Source organism: Amaranthus tricolor, chromosome 2 (assembly GCF_026212465.1).
Source record: "Amaranthus tricolor cultivar Red isolate AtriRed21 chromosome 2, ASM2621246v1, whole genome shotgun sequence".
NCBI lineage: Eukaryota > Viridiplantae > Streptophyta > Magnoliopsida > Caryophyllales > Amaranthaceae > Amaranthus > Amaranthus tricolor.
Window position 1 is genome coordinate 3035862 of NC_080048.1, and position 24346 is coordinate 3060207.

Here is a 24346-nt window from a genome sequence, read left to right on the forward strand (position 1 = left end):
ATCGGGGTAAGACACTATTTTCTAATTATTAATTTAATTATTATTTTAAGCTCTAAAGTCTAAACTTCCTGAAAAATGTGCACCTTAAAAAAAATATTGTGCCATTGTCATCTCACAAGTACATTCAAAATTCATGATTCACGACTCAAGAGTATTTTCATAATATGGACTATTAATGGAGATAAGAATAACACACAACAAAAAAAAAATGTTGGCCTTCTTTAATCTTCTTCTCTACTTTACACTTTTGATTTTGTGTGCAAATCAATCATTTGTTGTTGATGCCAAAGTTTATAACCGTTATGATTTCCCATTTGATTTCATCTTTGGTGCTTCAACTTCTGCTTATCAGGTTTTATTTTTCTTTCTGTATTTCAGTAATTTCTTCAGTTTTATCATCAAATTTAATCATCTGATGAACACTTTTTAATGGGTATATGATCAATTTTAATGGATAAGTGTTTTTTTGTTGAACTATTGACTGATTATGATGTAGGTGGAAGGAGCAGCATTTGAAGATGGAAGGAAAACTAGTATTTTTGATACTTTTGCTCATTCCGGTATTTTCTGGTTTTGATTTTTATTCTATATTTATTGTATAGTTTTACTTGTTTTTCCTGCATGTTTTGGATGAAAAAGTTCTTTTGGGTATTTGATTGTCGCATTTATTAGTTTAGTAAAATTTTAGGGTTTTTTTTTCCGGACTTATTTATTAGTTTAGTCTTATCTATTTCCTGCAATCTATATTTAGTAAGGAGAATATGCTCAATCCTGTTTAGATTATATAACCTTATTGCAGAGGAAAAGGGGATTGTAAATTGTAATGTAGTAGTATGGCCGAACTGGAAAAATAGCTTGTAAGAATAGACCGTGAAAGTAGGCATTGGGGGCTGTCGGCCCCTCATGTGGCTTTTCCCATGCTGTTAGAAATAATTTAATTTGCTCAAGATGTTTTGACAATGTGTAAGATGTCTGACAATACATAGCTATATATATTTCAATTGGCAAAAAAGTTTGAAGCCCATTAATATGGTATATACTCTAACAGTAACCCCATTCTAGGTGAAGGTTCATATTTAGTTGGTGAAATCGCGACAATATGTATAGGGTTGCTGTTGGAAATACTTTATATTTGAGACAAAATCCTACATCGATAAAATAGTAGGTTGTGGATTTGTATGTATATTGGGTGGGCTAATCATAATACAACCATATGGAACTTCACCAAATATATGTGCAAGTCAATGCTCTTGACCCGTGGGTTCATAGGCCCGAGCCCACGGGTGTCCCGTATCCACATGAGTGAGCCATACGTGACAAATTGCCACGGCCTAATAGTTGCATCCTGTATACTCATCAACATACGTTTCACCTAATTACAACGATGAAATTTTCAGGCAGGTTTTTGAAGAGCAACGGCGATGTAGCAGCTGATGCATATCACAAATACAAGGTTAACTACATTCCATTTGCTCAATTTCCGACACCATATTTGACATCGAATGATTGACACCCTTTTCATTTGTTTAGGAAGACGTTAAACTCATGAAAGAAACGGGATTAGACGCATATCGATTCTCTATATCATGGTCAAGACTAATACCGGGTAAAATCTCAAACTATCGAACTTGAAGTATCACAGTGCAAACTTAGAAGTTTATATCTGGCTATGTTCTGTTTCAGATGGCAGAGGGGCTCTGAATCCTAAAGGTGTGGAATACTACAACAATTTAATCGATGAACTCGTCAACAATGGTAAAATAATGTGGCTTATAGGCTAATAGCTTTAAGTGTGGTTTCAAATCATGTATTTGCTTCATTTTAATCTGCAGGAATCCAACCACATGTTACTTTAATCCACTTTGATGTGCCTCAGGCGCTAGAGGATGAATATGGAGGTTTTCTTAGTCATAGTATCATGTTCGAAATTCTCTTATCATCATGATCTTTCTTTCTGGCGTTTTTTGCCTTATTTTTATCATTAATTCTTGTAGGAGATGATCTTGTCGTGAGACGTGCCTCATACTTGGCTTTAGGGGTGTTCAATAGGCCGGGCCTCCTATTTTGAGCCCTTATCCGACTTGATTTAGAAGGGTTTTGTAAGGGCCGGGCCGAAAACAGGCTCTGCTATAATGAAAATGAAGCGGACTATAAAAGGGCTCAATAAGGGTCAAAATCAGACCTTTGTAAATAACATAATTAATGTATAATTTAAATATTACAAATGACAATGTCAATGATTATTAATATTATTTCAATTTAATTATTATAAATGATAATTTAATTGTTATAAATTGATAAATAGGGATTAAAATAATTTTATTTTAAAAATGGTCCGGGTGGGTCGGGCCGGGCTTTCAAAGCCCGGTCCATTTAAAGCCCACATTATGTTTAAAGGATCCTTATCCAACCCGACCCATATTTACTTAAGTCCAGCCCGGCTCTTATCCGGCCCATTAAACATCCCTATTTGGGTTATATAGCCTAATAATATAAACTTTTAACATAATAAATCTTTTGTATGGACTTGTCTCATACAAGAGGGGGTATTGTTATGTATTTATGATTGAAAGCTTTTCTCTTATGTTGGTGTATTATTGCACACAGAGAGGATTTCACTGCATATGCCGATGTTTGCTTTAGAACTTTCGGTGATAGGGTTCAATATTGGATTACTATAAACGAGGTTAATATGTTCGCTTTTGGAAGCTATGATACCGGATTTTCACCTCCTTCTAGATGTTCTTTTCCCTTCGGATATCAATGTATTAAAGGAGACTCAACAACCGAACCATATATCGTTGCTCATAATCTATTGCTTGCCCATGCATCAGTGGCTAAGCTGTACAAAGAGAACTATCAGGTATGAGTACACAAAGCATAATTTTTCGTAGTCCATAGTTCACATTGGAATGTCCCTTATTTCGATGGGTCAAAGATTAATTTTTCTTTGGTTTCGGATTATAATGGACTATATTATAAAGACATATTAAACTATGTGCACTTCTTATTTACGTGAAATTAACAAGGGTAAAGTTGCGTACATTCGACATCCAAAACCAACTTAGGTGGTAGCCATATTATGGCATTGGGGTGATGGGAATGTTGTTGTATAGTTCATATTGGTAATAACGGGCCTGATAAGGACTGTGTCGGGCTCAAAAGGAAATGGGTCGGATCTGATCGGTCCTTACAAAATAGGAAACAAGCTCTAATAAAGTTGGACCCATCAATCCCAATCCAGCCCAGCCCTTTTATCTATGTACGTCCTTTTTTCTTGGCTTCAATTACATGGGTCAAGTTGGAGCACAGTATTTTATCCGGCCCGTTGAACACCCCTAGTAATATTCTGTATGTCATGCTAATATGTGAAATTTGAAATGTGTGCATCACAAATGGCATCGTTGTTAAAATGTTTGTATGCAGAGCAAGCAACTTGGCTTCTTAGGGATCAGTCTTTATGGCTTCCATTTTTCTCCTTTAAGGAATACAACAGCAAATGCAATTGCAACCCAAAGATCATATGTTTTTTTCATTGGCTGGTGATGTTACTTTTATTTGCTATTCCAGTCTTTCTGTGGTGTTATGCGTATGTTTTAACCGTTCGTATTCTGCCTTGCCCACCAGGTTCATGCATCCTTTGACGCATGGAGATTATCCGAAAATAATGAAGAGAACCGCTGGCTGTCGGCTTCCAACATTTACTAAAAACCAATCAGAATTAGTCGAGGGATCGTTTGATTTTGTTGGGCTCAATTACTATACTGTCATGTCGACTAAACACAGAACTCTAGTTCCAGAGCCAAGAGATTATGCGGCCGACATTGCAGCAGAGTGGACTTGTATGTGTTAAACTAGCTCAGTTTACCTATTACTTTGATCTAGTTCGATATGAATATGGTGGCTTACGATTCGTTTTCTTCACCTGAAATTTACTTCTTGAAATTCAACTCATGTCTACGAGATTTGAAGCCCCAGGATATGTTATATACTCTAACAGTATATAACATATCATGGGCTTCAATCATCAGCTTAAGCTTTTGATTGAGTTGATTCCTCGATATAATAGTAAAGCCAGCGTGACAAAAGGCCACAGGCTCGAATCTCGACCACCCTTTATTTAAAGTGAAATATTCAACATTAAGTATGTGGAGGGTATGTATTGCATCTACACTCTTAGCTTAAAAGGCTTTCGTGTGAAGGGGTGTGTTAGAGTTTATAGCATATCATGAGGTCTCAACTATCAGCTTAAGCTTGTTGTTCCTTGACAATAGTTGATTGAGAATTAAACTCCAGTAGCTTTATCCAAACTTATATGTAGAACTTGTCTTTCCTGAATTCGGCGAAAAAGATAGTATTGAATGTTGGATTTTCCTGCAGAAAGCTGATTTTGATTCAACTTTGTGCAGATTACAATCACAGTAGTGCCTTACCAATTGATATTGTAAGGATTACTTTCTCCTTTAAGATCATTTATAGCCATTTGGTAGGTGGTAATAAACGGTGGTAATAAACGGTGGTAATGGGAATGAAAAACTAGTGTAATTTTTGTTGAAAAATGTCTTAGCTACCTTGATGGTCATGCTTAACCAACTTCAATCATCTCATTTTCTTCATAAAATTCATTCCAATACATTACCATTGAGAGAGGTGGTATTAGGTTGTAATGAAAATTTGTAAACAATTTTTTTTTTGTGATCAAAGTTTCATTACCATGAGAATGATTTGGAACTTTTGATGAAATTTTACACTATAAATGATTACCATTACCACCATTTAGTACCACTAACCAAATGGCCCGTTAACGTAAATATTTATGTTCCTTTTTAAATTCTCATCTATCTTCATCTTTATACTAGACTACATACCCTGTCTTACCATGGGGCCTGAAAGGAATTCTGGAGTACTTCAAGATTGTGTACAACAACCCTCCAATTTACATACACGAAAATGGTTCATTCTCTTAATTGTTTTCTTTTTTGCAGAGAATTTTAAGACATTTATAGTCTGTTTGGTTATTGTTATTAAATGATGTGGCTGATAATGAAAATTCACTATTTATGTTTAGGCTTAGTCATAGTCACAGTTATAGTCATCAAAAGAGCATCCCTCACAAGTAGGGGTTCGAGAGGGAGGAAGGTAGCAGCCTGACCATACCCATACACCCTCCAAAAGAGGACAAAGAGGAAAGTGCTCACTGAGATATTCCCCTGAAAGGATTATGTTCAGGCTTGTCGTAGCCTAGTCATTTTTTTTTTCAGTATCTATTACCCTCTTGAGAGTGAATAGGCACTAAATTCGAAGAATATCACGTGTTTGAGGACGAGAATTTCATCACTATGAGAATGACACGACATATCTTCACTAAACATATTTTCATTACCGTCATTTATGATCGATTACCAAACAGGCTTTATTACTATATACTAACTTCTTAATTATTAATCGGTATTTGATGGTACTTTCTGTAGGGCAAATGACAAATTACGATACAACTGTAAATGACCCATCAAGAGTAGAGTATTTGCAAGCTTTTGTTGGAGGTTTGCTTGATGCAGTAAGGTATGATTATTTCGGTTTTGTTGGAGCCGCCATATTTACTTGAACTTTTTTTATGGATGGCAATAATTTACAGGGAAGGATCAAACGCAAAGGGTTACTTTGTTTGGTCATTCGTGGATGCATTCGAGCTATTGTATGGCTACAACTACACTTTCGGCCTTTATTATGTGAATTTCAGTGATCCGAATCAAACCAGATATCCGAAAATTTCTCAAAGATGGTACTCAAATTTTCTGAAAGGAGAAAATGTAAGCACAGATAATGAAGGCAGCCAACATGAGAATATGATCACTATCTACAAACCTGTGTTGGATGTGGATGATAGGTTTTCTATTTGAGTTCTTTGTGGGAATGATGGTTTGCAAGATGTCTTGCACCAAGGTGCACCTAGATCTCGATGACTCGAAGAACTGAAAATGTCAAAACACCCACATATCTTATATTGTAGAAACCTTGTTTATCAGCATATTACAAATTATATGGACCCACTGTACTTCCACTTAGAGATATAGTCAATGGGCCATGGCCTGGTCATGAAAATAAAGTAATATGTTAAATAGATGTTCATTGTTCGAACACACGACCTTCTATGTGTTTTGACTAAGGTGTTTCCAGCTTATTACACCATGTCAATTTATGGATATGTATTGATTTTCGCTCACACAATGAGGTCATATAATATTTGCCCAGGTAACAATATTTTCTAAATTCGTCCTGATGGGTATGAGTTGTCATCTTCCTTCCCTTTCCAAACCGACAGACCCTGATCATAATTCCTATGAGTGAGATACACCTATTATAATTATATTCTTAGCACTAATCAAAGTATATTGATCTGTACTTTTTTCTAGTTTTGAAATACAGGATTGGGGAAGATCCTTTGAAATATGATTGGTTTCAAAAACAATCATTTGTTTTGTAATTAGTACACATAAATGAGATACAACTTATTTGATAAAACAAGAAGCTTGGGATACTTTTAATGTGATTCTTCTGGTTGAACCTAAAAAAAGATTAATAGACTATTTATATTAACAATGTGTATTTTATTTTTAATGGAGCTTATTTGTTTAGAAATTCAAAGTTAAGTATTCTTGATGGGAGCAATTCGAAAATTTGAAAAAAATAAGATTATTTAACAACTTAATTCTAAAAATAAGCTCCGTGAAAACTTATTTTCCAAAATAAGCGTCCGTACATCCAGACCAGTGCTTTGGATAAGTCGCTGTTAGTAACAGCGAGAGAAGGAAAAAAAAATTAAAAGACTTAAGTCGCTGTTAGTAACAGCCACTTAAGTCGTTTTATTTTTCCAGTTTCTTCTTCTTCATTTCAGTTCGCGTTTTTCACTTTCTTCTCCCTCGTTTATCCTCCATTAAAATCACATTCAATCTTTCAACTAAATTCATCAAAGTCGAAGTTGGTACCACTAATTTGTTGTATAATCTTCCTACATCGAAGTAAGGTATTTTTTTTCTGATTTTTTTCAATTTTTGGAAAATTAGGGTTTAGTGAATTTTAATGAACTTTCCCATTAATGTAGGTTCATATACTTGCAATTTACTAATTGTTGTTCATCTACAGTTTATTGAGGTACGTTTTTATTTGGTGTTGTTGTTCAACTTGTTGAATGTTGCAATTGTTTCAAGTACGAATTTACTAATTGTTGTTCAATTTTAAATTTTTCTATTTGGAGTTGATTTTAAAATGTATGTCATGTATAGTGGTCATTTAGAATTAAGCTCTACGAATATGTCGAATGTAGTTATTATTTGCCTTGATCTTCATAATTAATAGTTTGTTCGAGAATTTGTTGTTGAATTTAAAATGTGTAGTGGTAATATATTTATGAACACGATGGTGATGTTGATTTTGTATTGTGTTGTTGTAGAAATGGATTCATTTCGTGTGACTGTTGTATGCTTTTGGAATGGTTCAATACGATCAACGAGTAACAATGTTAAGTATGTTGGGGGAAGACGTAAACTGTTTGCATGCAATTCATACATGGATTTGAATGAATTTAAACATTTTATATGCTCTAAGATTAGTATTGACACTACAAGAAGTACTGTCAATTTAAGTTTTAAGTACAATCTTAGTGGAGATTTGTTAGCTTTTCCGGTTGAGGATGAGGAGGCTATAGATGCAATGTGGGAGTATTCAAGGTCTACCCCTAGTCCTTCTGTAGAGTTATATGTAGAAGAGGTACCCCTAGGGAATGAAGATATCAATGTTGTGGAAACAAATGCATTCATGAATATAACTCCTTCTGCTCCTTCTCATACTTCATTCGTTAAGTTAAACTACCGTCGCTAACTAACAAGGCTTCTTAAACTTTCTCATAATCCTTTCAGTCTCTTCTTTCCTATGCGCCATATCATCCATTTGTCTCTTTAGATTAAATACCTCATCTTTGAGCTCTTTTTTTTCCTTTTCAAGCCGTATTATTAACTCTCTCTGCCATTTCGTACCCTCCGAAGCAATCCATCTAAAGTATGTGCATCCTAATCCGTCAACCAAGTAGAAAGGGTAAGCAACAAATTCACGCCCTGGATCAAAGTCGCTCCAATCTGTATTAATCTCAACTTCATAACCACAATCACAAAGCTCTTCAATACAATGCTCCTTTGACATCTACATAATACATATAATATAGTAACGTAAATGAACTTTCAAAAATTATATTAACATTTAAAAATTAAAAGTAAAACTAACATAATACATAATGTTACCTTTAGAAATTAAGAGGAGAAGAATGATGTAGAATTGATATAATGAAAGATGGGAGATGAAGGAGCTATTTATAGAACATCATTATAACGGCTATTTTCAAGTTCCTAACGGCTATTTTTCTAATTAACAATGGCTACTTTACTTCGTAAAAAAAAATAAAAAAATTAAAGCACCTAAGTCGCTGTTACTAACAGCGACTTAGCCAATTTTATTTTTTTTTCCTTCTTTCACTGTTACTAACAGCGACTTACCCAAAGCTGTAGTCTGGATGTACGGACGCTTATTTTGAGAAATAAGTTTTCACGAAGCTTATTTTGGGAAATAAGTTGTTCAAATGTCTTATTTTTTTCACTTTTTCGAGCAATTCTAGGATGAGTGACCTATTGGAAAATTTTCTCGGGTGTGTACAAGTAGGGTTAAAGTGCACTAAAAGGACTTGTGTTGGCCTGTGAAGAAGCAAGTCTACAGCATCCATGAGTAGTCACTGGCAGAGCTACAGTGTTACAAGTAATACAATTGTCGACATGTGAACTTTTCGTCTGATCCGAAATTCAATTTTCTAGGAATTTACGGAAGTCATTTGCTTGACAATAATGAATTTATATACCATAGAAATTCCAAACAACACAGAAGTAGAGTATAACTAGTGCATTCTATAAATTAGCATGTTACACTACATGAGATTCTAAAATTGTATTTTTTTTTTAAAATTATTTTGTTAAATAAATAAAACCTAAAAAATCAAACTGTAGTTAAAATGCATAGAATTTAGAGAAAATTACTTAAAACTACCTTTTCTATACACTACTTTGCAAAAAACTACCTTTTATAATTTTTTTTGCAAAAAACTACCTTTTATAATAGTTTTTTTTGCGAAAGACTACCACTTAACGTTTTTTAAGGGATTGACCGTTTATTTAAACGGTTGACCATCACGTGACTTGCACGTGATATTTTGAGGCTTATAAACCCTTCTTCTTCACTGATTTCTTCAAACCCTAAGTCTTCGAAAACCCAAACTCCTTCTTCTTCATCTTCGTTTCTCCCTTCTTTCTTGTATCAGCAATTGGAATAATTAATTCAGTGAAGCAAGCCAATTTTTTTTTGGAATTAATTTGGAATGTCTTCTTCTTCTTCTAGCGAAAATTCGAGATCTGAGAATTGTCGTTGTGGAGTTCCCTTTGCAAGAAGGGTTTCTTGGACCAAGGAAAATCCCGGAAGAAGGTTTAAGAGTTGCGTTTTTTATGATCCTGATACAAATTGGAGGGGATGCAAAAAGTTTGAATGGGTTGATCAACCTGAAATGGCTGTTTGGCAAAGAGAAGTGACGAACAAGCTTTTGGAGGAGAAGCGACAATTGGCAATGGAAATCAAGATCTTGACTTCAAGGGTTTGTTGCTTGGAACATGAAAAGGAACTAGCAATTTCAGATATATCAAGGATTAAGAAGAAATCGATGAATCAGTGTGCAAGCTTTGCGTTAGGGTTTTTCGTTTGTTTTTTGTTAGTGTTTGTTGTACTTATCAAGATTAGTATTTGAATTTTAGGACCTTAATCACAACAATTGTAACAATGTTCTAGGAATTGTATTTGTAACATGAGAATGTTGAATCAATGAATCAAGGATTTATCTTTTCCACTACTTTTCTTTGCAGGTACTGTGTCTGTTTTGTTTGGTGTGTATGAGCTGGTATGTTAGTTGTTAATGGTTTGTATGCTGTGTATCATGATGGTTGTGTTGTTCATGAATTTGTGGCTCTTGTTTTGGTGGTATGTTTGCTGGTATTGTGTTCAAGATTGATGATCATTTGCTTTGGTTTGGTGGTATGTTAGCTGGTATCTTGAATACTGATGCACACAGCAATTGATGCATTATATGAGCTGGTATTTTGTTTTTGTTTGGATTTGCAGGTTTTGATGCACATAGCAATTGCTGCACATTGTTGATGCACATACAACAATTCATGCACAATATTGATGCACATACAGCAATTGATGCACATTATTGATGCACATTATTCATGCACAATATTGATGCACTAAAACATTGAACATTGAATTGATTTGCTGCACTTAAACACTTGAATTGCTGCACTAAAACACTAAAACACTTGTTGGAATTGCTGCAATTGCTGGTATTTTGTTCAAGACAATGCAACTTGCTGCTCCACTACTTGATTCATTGTCATTACTTGAACACTGATGTATGAAATCAGTTCAGTCTTGAATGTATGAACACTGATACTTGAACATGCATCCATTTTGTTCAATATTCATACATCTTGAGTTCAGCAGTTAATTCATACAATATTCATACATATTGAACATGCATCCATTGAACATTAATTCATACAATATTGAACAAAGGGAAAAGACTACCAATATTCAGCAGTTAATTACAAAGGGAAAAAAGGAAACAACAAAACCCATTCAACTCAGAAACTAAGAAATACAAAGGATCATTACTCAAAAATCTAATTCACGATAGTACATTCTTGAGTTCATTTGATACACTAATACGTTTCTTACATTAAGTAGACAAATTACATTCAACACATACTTTTGGAACTCTATACTTGACTTTGTTCATCCATTACATATGTAGTACTTGCATTTGTTGCACTTGTCATAAGTTGATCACTACTGGAGACATGCATGTCACTTGGTGTGGACAATTGAGTACAAGATGCTCCCGTTTTAGGCCGTCCACCTTTTGACCTCATCTTTGTTGACTGTGGTTTGGTTGGATTCTTGCATCTGTTTTTGTAGTGACCTAACTCACCACAATTACCACATCTCCGTTGCTTATATTCTCGAACAGCAGTTGCAGGCTTCTTACCTCCTTTACCTTCATCAGTTTCCTTTTTCCTTTTCCTTAATTTAGGCCTTCATCAATCAAACCCTGCAATGCCCATGAAGGTACAAGATTAGTATTAGGTTTATTACATTAGTCACATATGAAACAAGGCTTGTGTTAACATAACGTTCATACCTTTTGCCTATCGCTCATGAAGGTAATATCTTCACATCCAGCTCGTGCACAACTACTCGATGGACTAACCGACTTCAGGTCTTCTACGAGGAGATTTAGAAACCAAGTCCAGGTTTCTACATTTTCGGTTTCTACCACAGCCCATGCAACAGGGAAGATGTTATTGTTCCCATCCTTACCTACAGCAGTAAGTAAAACCCCAGGGAATTCTCCCTTCAAATGTGCCCCATCCACACCTATAATAGGCCTACATCCAGCAACAAAACCCTCTTTACATGCTGGCAAACATATATACATCCTTTGAAACAAGGGTGGAGGTGTTTCTATTCCAATGCATTTCACGATTGCAGTGCTTCCTGGGTTAAACCTCCTTATCGCTTCAGCATAATCCCACACCCTACTGTACTCTTCACTAGCATCACCAACGATCATTTTCTTAGCAATTCTTTTAGCCATGTAACACTTAGAATACTTCACTTCACAACCTATCTCTCTATTAACCCGTTTCATAAATGCCCTTAAATCCCAATTTGGATTTTCCCTCCAATCCTCTATGTATTTCTCAGCTAAATACAACGCAGTGACTTTGTTATTAATGTGTTGGTGACCACAAGTGTGCTCGGGAATATAACTCCTTATTTGAAATGTCTCCTCCTCTTTCAACTTCTTAGCATGAACCTTAAAATAACACCTCTTATCCTTCCCACAAACACAATTTACAATTCTAGCTTTCGATTTCAGACAATCACATCTATTGTAGCAATACACGGTTATCCTACTACTACCATTATGCAAGTAATAATAATTGTAACCACATTCAACAGCATGGTACCTTAATGCTTTTCTAAACACATATATCGAAGGAAACTTAAGACCTAACGACAAATTGATCTTACCCTTAAAATCAACCTCGGGATTAAATGTGGCACAGCTTACTATACCTTCCTCATCCACATTCAAAGCACCCAAATCATCATCGGACTCCAGTTCATCATCATTAACGTATATGTCTCTGTTGTTTTCTTCATCAATTTCCTTATCTACTATCAACCTAATTTCATCCTCACCAATAAAAACATCATCGAGACCATATACTACATTTTCTGCAAACAAATCAGAATCATTCGCATATTCATCCTCATCACTACCATTGTAATCATCATCACTGTTATCCTCAACCTCAATATCAGAAATTTGTTGCTCATTTTGGGCTATCTCATTTGGTGTAAGGTTTAGGGCAGAAAGAGAAGCTAAGGTAGTTGTTTCAGATCTAGGGTTAGCACTTACACATTCTTTATAACCCGTATATGTGTTTGGTGGTCCCATTTCCCCAACAACAGCATCTACATTTGGTGTTTCCAACTCATACACTAACTCATGTGCCACATCAGATGTATCGACCTCCAACTCAGCTACCCTAACATTACCCAAATCATTTGCCAACTCAGAATCCATCTTTTTCGAAGTAGTTGGTTTTTTCCAGATTTTCAATTTCTTCATGTTATGAATTTATCTAATTTAAAGAACCCTAATCAATTATTCATAGACAACAACAATCAATTTACAAATTAAACAATAATTTACACGAAATTCAACATTAAAAAACGCAAATTTGAAGACGGATTTGAATTTTATCGAAAAAAAAAAACTGAAATATATAACCATTAATGAAGAAGACATACCTTTAAATGATGAAATCTTCAAGAGGAAAATGGAGCAAGGAAATGAGAAGGGAATAGAAGAACTTAGATAGAAGAATTGAAGAGCAGAGAAGGTGAAATTCGCACTGTTCTTTGTGTTTTGGAATGAAATGGCAGCAATGAAGATGGTTTAACAAGCTTAGAACATCACGTGCAAGTCACGTGATGGTCAACCGTTTCAATAAACGGTCAAAGCCTTAAAAAACGTTAAGTGGTAGTCTTTCGCAAAAATAAGTATTATAAAAGGTAGTTTTTTGCAAAAAAATTTATAAAAGGTAGTTTTTTGCAAAGTAGTGTATAGAAAAGGTAGTTTTAAGTAATTTTCTCTAGAATTTATGTGTAAATTAACGAGCTCTAATGATCAGTGGCATATTTGGTTTCAAGGATTTTGTCGAGTGGACTTGTTGGAGAATCCTCACCGTATTAATTTTTTTATTATTATATCAAAGGGTTGCTTACAGGAAATCGTTGGCTAGATAAAAATGAGAAAATTTGAAATACTTGAGCAAAAAAAAAAATATTAATTAAATGAATTAAGTTTTAAAAAAATCCCAAAAGTAAGCATGAAAACCCTAAAACTGTGCTTTGGAGCTGTTCGCAGTTACTAACTGCGAACAGACCTGTTCTACAAAAACGCAGGTCAGTTTCTTTTGTTTGCATTTTACTCATTTCGCAAAACCCTAACTTCATTCGACATTCTCCCTTTAAAAGCATTGATTCATTCCATTAAATCTTGCATTCCTCTTTCTATTTGGCACTTCAAAATTAGTGTGGGATACTCTAGCTTGCTCAAAGGTAAATTTTATTGTGTTTTTTTAATGTATATTTTGGTTTTTAGGGTTTTAACCAAATTTGTTTATTTTTTCAAATGTAGGTTTGTAGTTCTTAAATCAAGACTAATCTTAATCATCCATAAGCATTGAAGGTAATTTTTAATTGTTTTTATAGCTTTATGTTGGATTTTGAAGTAATGTTGTATTAGTTGAATATTATTAGAAATGTTGATGTTGATGTTGGTATTAGAAATATTATTTGTGAACTTATGAATAGATTTATTATTTGGATTTTATGTGTATTATATATGTATGAACTTAGCTACATTATGGATTTGAATAATTTTTAGACCAAAAAATATTATAATCAAATGAATATAATATACTTGTATGGGCATGAGTTGATGTTGATGTTAATTTTCTTTGTATTAATGTAGAAAATGACATCATTTCGCATGACTATAGTATGTTTTTGGAATGGTTGTATTAGAGAAAATAATGGCAAAGTTCATTATGTTGGGGGAAGACGTAAGTTGTTTGCTTGCAATTTGAACATGAATTTGAACCACTTTAGACGTTTTATATGTTCTAAGATTGGATTGGACCCTACTAGAAATACCGTAACTATAAGCTTTAAATATGCCTTGAGTGAAGAATTTATTGTCTTTCCTGTTGAGGATGATGAGGCTATAGATGCGATGTGGGAGCATTCAAAGTCCACCCAAATTCCCTTTTTGGAGTTATACGTAGAAGAAGTACCATTAGGGAATGTAGTTGCTTCTAATCCTACTCCTACCCCTATGCCTATATTAACTCAGAAAACTGTAAATCCCGTCGTTTCTTCCGCATCTTGTATTTTTTCTCAATCCCTTACGCATCAAGTTTCAATTGATTCAATGGTTAACTTAGGAGAAATTGCTGAGATGAGACCTTGGGATGATGGCAATGAGAGTAATGAGCTCATTGACGATCCTTCTGAGGACGATGTGGATGTCGATGAGGATGCGCTAGCAAATGACATGACACTAGGCAACATTCCTACAATCATTCCTCCTACACCTTATGCTCTTTGTCCACCTTTAGACGAGTATGCGGAGGACAACTCATGGAGGACTTGGGCTTGTGATACCACATACACCGAACAGGGAGAGTTTGAGAAGGGTATGATGTTTGATAGCAAGAAATCGTTGTTGGAAGCTATCAGAGTGTATCATATTGGGAGAAATGTCAAGTACAGAACGGAGACCTCGAACCAAACTTTCCTTTCCTTGAAGTACAAGCGGGGTTGTTTGTGGAAACTTAGGGCTACGTTTGACTCTTATTTATCTTCATGGTGTATTGTTACCTATAAGGGTAAGCACGGTTTTTGTGTATTGGGTAGTGGCAGTATTTCGGTTGGACACATTCATCTGACATCTTTTGTCATTAACAATGTTATTAGAAATTGTGTTGCTAAAGACCCATTCATTAAGGTATCTGTCGTACAGCAGATGGTTAAAGATCGTTTTGGTGTGGATGTGAATTATAAGAGAGTGTGGTGTGCAAAGCAACAAGCGTTATTATCCATTTACGGGACCTGGGAAGATTCTTACTTACTCCTTCCACGCTTTCTAGAAGCTTTGCAACATTCTAACCCGGGGTTAGTACTTGAGTGGTATTTTAAGGTGGACAATGACATGGGTGTATATGTGAGACCTAATATTAGGACCTTCCAACGTGTCTTTTGGCCTTTAAACCTTGCATTGAAGGCTTCAATTACTGTAAACCTCTTATCACCCATTGACGGCATACACTTGTATGGTAAATATCGTCATACCTTATTGACTGCCACTGCCCAAGATGGTGATAAGGGAATCTTCCCATTGGCCTTTGCCTTGGTAGAGAAGGAGAATATAAGTGCATGGTCCTGGTTCATGGCTTGTATTCGTAAGCATGTCACACAGCGGATGGGTTTATGCGCTATTTCTGATAGACACGCTGGTATTTTAGCAACCATGGAAGAGCCGAAGTGGCAACTACCTAATGCTTATCATAGATTTTGCTTACGCCATTTGCTTAGCAACTTCAATCGTGCTATGGGTAATGTTCAGTTGAAGAAGTTGTTTGGTAAAACAGCTGAGCAAAGACAACAAGTTAAGGTAATGAATGGTCTAAAGGCAATTGTGACTGCAAAACAAGAGACAATTTTCTGGATTGATGACGTGGGTAATATGTCTAAATGGTCATTGTGTCATAATGGAGGTCATAGGTATGGCGTTACTAACACGAACTTAGCTGAAGTTTTCAATTTTGTGATGAAGGGTGTACGTTTCTTACCTTTGACAACACTTGTTGAATTCACCTTCTATCGGGTAAACGACTACTTTGTTCAAAGGCGTGAACGTGCTAGTGCATGGTTACTTGGAAGACACATGTACATAGCGCATGCCACTAGGATTATCAATAGAAATACTAAGAAGGCAAATTGGCAAGATATAATCGCATTTGATTACAGAAGTGATGTATTCGAAGTTAAGACTGGGAGGGGTACTAGAGGATCGTCCAAGGGGGGGAAGATTCAACGTGTTGACTTGAATCAAGTGAAGTGCACATGTAACAAACTTGAGATATACCACTTTCCTTGTTCACACATACTTGTTGTTTGCATCAAACGACACCTTTCATATGAGAGGTTCGTGGATCCGTGCTATACTAGTCAAAGTTATGCAAGTACATACGAACATTACTTCATGCCAATGATCGATAAGAGGTTATGGCCGCAATACACGGGCTTTGAACTTAGACATGATCCCGATCAAATTCGGGGTAAAGGGAGGCCTAAGTCTAGGAGAATTGCCAACGAAATGGATGAGGGTAGACCAAAACGATCTAATTGTCGTCGTTGTGGGAGCGAAGGTCACAACACTAGAACCTGTAACTCAAGGTAATATGTTATATATATTATACTAGAATGATAATCTGTAACTCAAGGTAATATGTTATATATATTTTATATTATTACATAATAGTAATATTAATTAAAGCAAACACGAACACAGCAGTAGAGGAGATGGATCCAGCAGCTCCAAGACCCCTAGATCCTAGTGTCTTGACCATGCAGGATTATCACAGGAGTACTCCTCTTTGGGATGCCCAGGTTAGATTTATGATAGTTATGATTTACATTTTACTATTGCTAACATACAAGTAACTTATTTATATTTCAATATTCATAGGTGTCTGATGCGGAAACGCTGGGCACCAGGCATCCAGATTCCGTTCCATGGGTGATCGATGATAGGATCATCCCATACTTAGAGCTAACGAGGTTATACGACTTTCACCTCATTGCATGCGGCAGAGTTGACCGTGCCATTATCACAGCACTGGTCGAGAGATGGCGTCAGGAGACGCATACATTTCATCTCCCTCTCGGTGAGGCTACCATCACATTGCTTGATGTAGCCTTACTAACGCGGCTTCCCAAAGAGGGACGTGCCGTGTGTACAGGCGGATGCCAGCTATCAAGCTGGCGTGACATGGTGCATGTCGTGCATCGCATATTGAGAGAGCGCCCTCCACCGGAAGTGATCAGGGGGAGCGGTTTGCGATGCACATGGTTGGTTCAAACCTTCTCGAATCTCCCTGAAGGTGCTGATGAAGGAACCATTTCCAGGTACGCCAACGCGTACCTCCTATATTTGATAGGAGCTGTGTTGTTTGCCGATAAAACAAGCAACCAAATACAGCTCCTATACTTAACATTACTTGACGACCCGTGGGAGCGCATCGCCAAGTATAGCTGGAGCTCCGCAGCCCTAGGATACTTGTACAGGAGGCTTTGTGGTGCTGCCCATAAGAACGTCAAAGAGATTGCAGGACCACTAGTCATATTAAAGGTAATAACAATAATATTTAATTCTAATCCACATTTGATTAATTACATACTAATTACATTTGCGATCGTTAGCTGTGGGCGTGGGAGCATATTCTTATCGGCTAACCTTACAGAACTGTTGGTCGTGGTGATACTGCTCCTCCACCACAACCCCCACCAGATGTTGCGTACGGTTCGAGGTGGAATTTTGCACGCTGGACGCGCAAGCACACCGGTAGCGGTCTAAGATTCTACCGAGATCAGTTAGACCTGCTACGACCCAACCAGGTAAACATTTCAGTACTCATTAACTTAGTACAATTTAATCAACATATCACTTACCTTTTCATAACATTTATTTTTGTTTTTGTGGGACCCATACCTAGGGGAAGCCTACGCAGCTGTACCCGAACACTCGGGGATTCATTCAGGGGCGTGGAGGGCTTCTGTGCCACTCATATGCTTCGACATTGTCGAAGTACATCTACCAGAGCGCGTAATGCGCCAATATGGGTTGGTACAGGGCATTCCACCGCCTTGTGACACTGAACCCTAGCTGCACCTAATTTCCAGCAAAAATCAGGCTATGGCAAACTGGATGGAGATCAATTGGCGTCACATCGCTCGTTGGGATGGTAGAATTAAGCTGTTGGCACAAGGTGCACCAATCGATGTTCATGGCGCACCTACTACACCAGACTACATGCCGTGGTTCCTCTCCATCACGCGCTGATGGATGACACCGTGCCATCTTCGTAGCAGCACATTACACATCAGCTGCGCCTACGATGACCTAATTTGTAAGTCTTCATTTGCATTTATATGATTAAGTTGCCAATTAAATGATATAATGTTACATTAACTAAATATTAATTGTAGGCACAAGGTGCGACAGACGTGATGCGGTACAGCCACGAGGAGCCGGTGAGGGAGATTGCGCATGGCATGCTCGTCGGCTCGCAGTTCCAGCACTTCATACCGGAAGTCGCTGCAGAGTCCTCAACGACTACCGCCCATACGCACGTCTCATCTCCTACTTATGACTACCATTTGGAGGAGATGGATCACTCATACCCCGTTGACGCTGCGGGGACCTCGCAGGCTGGGCCATCACAGTACCAATCCTCTCCACTGCCAGAGCAACACCCAAACGCCTCTTACTATCGTAGGAGGCGAAGGAGACCAACTCAGTTGGATAGGGTAGATGAGGGTTCGTGAGCGTTAACGTTTAACTTTTGTGTATTTGGATCGACTATGTACATATATATATATTTTAATTGATTTAAATATTTCAAACATTTGTATATATATTTTATTGTATATATATGTTTAATTACTTTATCATAGGCTCTAAACTTTGACTTATGAATGATCGGAGTTTTGGCGATGAATCATGGCGCCTTAAAGATACATCGACTTGTAATTACTTATTATAATGTCTCTAGTGCAAATACAACAAACAACAACTCAAAAATAAAGGAAAAAAAATATTAACTAGCTGTTCGCAGTTAGTAACTGCAAACAGCTCCAAACCATAGGTTTGGGATTTTCATGCTTACTTTTGGAAATAGTTTGATTCTTAGTTTATTTAATTAATTTTTTTCTTTTTTAGCTTACGTTTTTCAAAAAAATCCAAAACTTTAACAAAAAAAAAACAATATTGGAAATTTCCACCTATTTATTTTGAATTTTTGGCTTTTCTACAAATATTTTTTAAAATTCACGTGGTGACTTTGAACTTTTAATTTTTCTATGTGGTAAGATTTCGTTAAACTAAGAATTTATATCGACAGAATTTCGTATGTGATCAATTAAGGTGATCACGACATTTTTTTTGAAAAAAATATCATTATATTAGGTAAAATAGCGTAAATTTTAAAAAAACACTTTTCTTTTATCTACCACGTGAAAAAATTAAAAAGGTCAAAGTGATAATGTGAATTAAAAAAAAATTTATCTACTATATGGAAACACCAAAAACAAAGTTACGACCTGGAATTTTCAAAACAATATCTACTCAAATCGGGGTAAGACACTATTTTCTAATTTTAATTTAATTATTTATTTTAAGCTCTAAAGTTTAAACTTTCTGAAAAATGTGCACCTTAAAAAAATATTGTGCCATTGTCATCTCACAAGCATAATTTTTCGTAGTCCATAGTTCGCATTGGAATGTCCCTTATTTCGATGGGTCAAAGATTAATTTTTCTTTGGTTTCGGATTATAATGGACTATATTATAAAGACATATTAAACTATGTGCACTTCTTATTTACGTGAAATTAACAAGGGTAAGGTTGCGTACATTCGCCATCCAAAACCAACTTAGGTGGTAGCCATATTATGGCATTGGGGTGATGGGAATGTTGTTGTATAGTTCATATTGGTAATAACGGGCCTGATAAGGACTGTGTCGGGCTCAAAAGGAAATGGGTCGGATCTGATCGGGCCTTACAAAATAGGAAACAAGCTCTAAACAAGTTGGACCCATCAATCCCAATCCAGCCCAGCCCTTTTATCTATGTACGTCCTTTTTTCTTGGCTTCAATTACATGGGTCAAGTTGGAGCACAGTATTTTATCCGGCCCGTTAATATTCTGTATGTCATGCTAATATGTGAATTTGAAATGTGTGCATCATAAATGGCATCGTTGTTAAAATGTTTGTATGCAGAGCAAGCAACTTGGCTTCTTAGGGATCAGTCTTTATGGCTTCCATTTTTCTCCTTTAAGGAATACAACAGCAGATGCAATTGCAGCCCAAAGATCATATGTTTTTTTCATTGGCTGGTGATGTTACTTTTATTTGCTATTCCTGTCTTTCTGTTGTGTTATGCATATGTTTTAACCGTTCATATTCTGCCTTGCCCACCAGGTTCATGCATCCTTTGACGCATGGAGATTATCCGAAAATAATGAAGAGAAACGCTGGCTGTCGGCTTCCAACATTTAATAAAAACCAATCTGAATTAGTCGAGGGATCGTTTGATTTTGTTGGGCTCAATTACTATAGTATCATATCGACTAAACACAGAACTCTAGTTCCAGAGCCGAGAGATTATTGGGCCGACATTGCAGCAGAATGGACTTGTATGTGTTAAACTAGCTCAGTTTACCTATTACTTTGATCCAGTTCGATATGAATATGGTGGCTTACGATTCGTTTTCTTCACCTGAAATTTACTTCTCGAAATTCAACTCATGTCTACGAGAGTTGTTAAAGTATATAACATATCATGGGGCTTCAATCATCAGCTTAAGCTTTTGGTTGAGTTGATTCCTTGATATAATAGTAAAGCCAGCGTGACAAGAGGCCACAGGCTCGAATCTCGACCACCCCTTATTTAAAGTGGAATATTCAGCATCAAGTATGTGGAGGGTATGTGTTGCATCTATACTCTTAGCCTAAAAGGCTTTCGTGTGAGGGGGTGTGTTAGAGTTTATAACATATCATGGGGTCTCAACTATCAGCTTGAGCTTGTGGTTCCTTGACAATAGTTGATTGAGAATTAAACTCCAGTAGCTTTATCCAAACTTATATGTAGAACTTGTCTTTCCTGAATTCGGCGAAAAAGATAGTATTGAATGCTGGATTTTCCTGCAGAAAGCTGATTTTGATTCAACTTTGTGCAGATTACAATCACAGTGGTGCCATACCAATTGATATTGTAAGGATTACTTTCTCCTTTAAGATCACTTATAGCCATTTGGTAGGTGGTAATAAACGTTGGTAATGGGAATGAAAAAATAGTGTAATTTTTGTTGAAAAATCTCTTAGCTAACTTGATGGTCATGCTTGTCCAACTTCAATCATCTCATTTTCTTCATAAAATTCATTCCAATGCATTACCATTGAGAAAGGTGGTATTAGGTGGTAATAAAAATGTGTAAATAAATTTTTTTATTTGTGGGCAAAGTTTCATTACCATGGGAATGATATGAAACTTTTGATGAAATTTTACACTATAAATCATTACCATTACCACCATTTAATACCACTAACCAAATGGGCCGTTAAAGTAAATATTTATGTTCCTTTTTAAATTCTCATCTATCTTCATCTTTATACTAGACTACATACCCTGTCTTACCATGGGGCCTGAAAGGAATTCTGGAGTACTTCAAGATTGTGTACAACAACCCTCCAATTTACATATACGAAAATGGTTCATTCTCTTGATTGTCTTCTTTTTTGCAGAGAACTTTAAGACAATTACAGTCTGTTTGGTTATTGTTATTAAATGATGTGGCTGATAATAAAAACTCACTATTTATGTTCAGGCTTAGTCATAGTCACAGTTATTGTCATCAAAAGAGTATCCCTCACAAGTAGGGGTCCGAGAGGGAGGAAGGTAGCAGCCTGACCATACCCATACCCATCCAAACAGAGGGCAAAGAGGAAAGTGCCCACTGAGATGTTCCCCTGAAAGGATTATGTTCAGGCTTGTCGTAGCCTAGTCATTTTTTTTTCAGTATCTATTACCATTTATTACCCTCTTGAGAGTGAATAGGCACTAAATTCGAAGAATATCACATGTTTGAGGACGAGAATTTCATCACCATGAGAAGGACACGACATATCTTCACTAAACATATTTTCATTACCATCATTTATGATCGATTACCAAACAGGCTTTATTGCTATATACTAACTTCTTGATCATTAATCGGTATTTGATGGTACTTTCTGTAGGGCAAATGACAAATTACATACAACCGTAAATGACCCATCAAGAGTAGAGTTTTTGCAAGCTTTTGTTGGAGGTTTGCTTGATGCAGTAAGGTATGATTATTTCGGTTTTGTTGGAGCTGCCATATTTACTTGAACTTTTTTTATGTGTGGCAAAAATTTACAGGGAAGGATCAAACACAAAGGGTTACTTTGTTTGGTCATTCGTGGATGCATTCGAGCTATTGTATGGCTACAACTACACTTTCGGCCTTTATTATGTGAATTTCAGTGATCCGAATCAAACCAGATATCCGAAAATTTCTCAAAGATGGTACTCAAATTTTCTGAAAGGAGAAAACGTTAGCACAGATAATGAAGGCAGCCAACATGAGAATATGATCACTATCTACAAACCTGTGTTGGATGTGGATGATAGGTTTTCTATTTGAGTTCTTTGTGGGAATGATGGTTTGCAGGATGTCTTGCACCAGGTGCACCTAGATCTCAATGACTCGAAGAACTCACGAGAAAAATCTTTGGAACATTGTTCGATTTTGATTTTTGAGATGTATACATACACAGATGGCTTCGAATAAGTGTTAATTGCATTCGTAACATTACAGAAACTCGAGGATTTATGAAAAAATCACGCATCAATAAACATTATAAGTTCACGAGAAAAATCTTTGAAACATTGTGTTATTTTGATTTGTGTGATGTATACAAACACTAATGCTTGCGAATACGTATTAATTGCATTTTAAACATGACGGAAACTCAAGGATTTATGACAAAATTACGCATTGATAAATATTATTATAATATTTATTTAGCGTTTTTAGATTTTCAGATATTGTGTTTGCTATTTCATATATGTTTCAATTGATTTAAGTCCAGATTCTCAATTTGAACATATATGACATATATTTTGTTGAATGATAATTAGGTTATCAAAACCATACATAGGATGTGTGTCAGAGTAAGATCATCCACTCCAACAATTTGAATGGAGGTTAAATCTCAATTCTACCTTTGGCCTAAAAGTGTTCAAAACAGACACGACAATATGACATTTACCTAATCTTAGAACTGAACCCAAACTGATTTTGACCTAACTTCAAAATGAATTTACAATTATGTAAAAATTAATATGGACCTAAGATTCGATTTTAAGCCAACTAACTTGATTTAAAATTGACTCAATAACCCAATAAATACTTCTACTTCCTCGTTTTTAAGTTTTAACCACTAATTTTAGCCGACTTGAAACACAATTAGGTGACTAGTCAATGTCATTAAATACGACACAATCTAGCCATAAATTTATCTTTTGTTATCTATACATACCTCTTATTGTTATAACTTACACCCACACCACACATGAGAAAGACTCATGTCAACTCTTTCTCCTTCAATGTATAGACAATGAACTAGGATTGTTCTACCAAGATTGCATATTTGCACAAACAAATACTTTTCAAAATCAAACATCAAAAGCATATATTAGCCTTTTCATATATTTAGTGATGGAAATCACATTAAGACCATACCAAATATCCGATATAGATGAGTTTATGCAATGGGCATGTAACTCAGAAGTACTACAATACATTTACATGCAATTTTGGATAAATCCCAACTCATCAAGAGAAGATGTTTTGAGTTATTTTGAAAAAAGGGTGATTGCCCATCCATGGTACAAAGCCATATGTTTGCAAGGCCGTGCCATCGGCTTTGTCGCAATTGAGCGACAACCTGGTATACACGGCCTTGACAGGGGTAGGGGACAACTGTCGTATGCCTTAGGCCGCGAGTATTGGGGCCGAGGCATCGCCACTATTGCGGTTAAAATGGCTGTTTCTTCTGCTTTTCAAGAGGTACAAGATCTTGTTAGGATTCAAGCACTTGTTGATGTTTCAAACAAGGCCTCTGAGAGGGTGTTACAAAAGGTAGGGTTTGTTAAAGAAGGTGTACTTAGAAATTATATAATGGTAGATGATGGGGTGGGTCTAGATGTTTGTATTTATAGCCTTTTACCCACTGATCTTATACTTAAATGA

At 36.1% G+C, this 24346-nt stretch overlaps 2 protein-coding genes and 1 pseudogene across 2 annotated transcripts; all 3 read left to right on the top strand.

The window, feature by feature from the left end:
• Nucleotides 1-77: 77 nt before the first annotated feature.
• LOC130806132 (beta-glucosidase 10-like) lies at nucleotides 78-6280 on the top strand. Its single transcript, XM_057671081.1, has 13 exons — nucleotides 78-352; nucleotides 497-560; nucleotides 1398-1453; nucleotides 1531-1606; nucleotides 1684-1755; nucleotides 1833-1920; nucleotides 2608-2863; nucleotides 3427-3542; nucleotides 3628-3842; nucleotides 4410-4444; nucleotides 4860-4953; nucleotides 5472-5562; nucleotides 5636-6280. Exons 1-13 carry the CDS (start codon nucleotides 176-178, stop codon nucleotides 5898-5900), a joined length of 1605 nt encoding a protein of 534 aa, XP_057527064.1. The 5' UTR covers nucleotides 78-175; the 3' UTR covers nucleotides 5901-6280.
• Nucleotides 6281-20389: 14109 nt separating this feature from the next.
• LOC130805398 (cyanidin 3-O-glucoside 5-O-glucosyltransferase (acyl-glucose)-like) lies at nucleotides 20390-22766 on the top strand (annotated as a pseudogene).
• A 1046-nt stretch (nucleotides 22767-23812) lies between these two features.
• On the top strand, nucleotides 23813-24346 carry LOC130805399 (uncharacterized). Its single transcript, XM_057670170.1, has one exon. It carries the CDS (start codon nucleotides 23813-23815, stop codon nucleotides 24344-24346), a length of 534 nt encoding a protein of 177 aa, XP_057526153.1.

What these genes read in the sequence shown, in the direction of transcription:
- LOC130806132 (XM_057671081.1), top strand. Translation starts at nt 176, where the DNA reads ATGGAGATAAGAATAACACACAACAAAAAAAAAATGTTGGCCTTCTTT. An exon ending in AATTTACATACACGAAAATG is followed by an intron (nt 4,954 to 5,471) that starts GTTCATTCTCTT and finishes TACTTTCTGTAG; the next exon opens with GGCAAATGACAAATTACGAT. An exon ending in GGTTTGCTTGATGCAGTAAG is followed by an intron (nt 5,563 to 5,635) that starts GTATGATTATTT and finishes AATAATTTACAG; the next exon opens with GGAAGGATCAAACGCAAAGG.
- LOC130805399 (XM_057670170.1), top strand. Translation starts at nt 23,813, where the DNA reads ATGGAAATCACATTAAGACCATACCAAATATCCGATATAGATGAGTTT.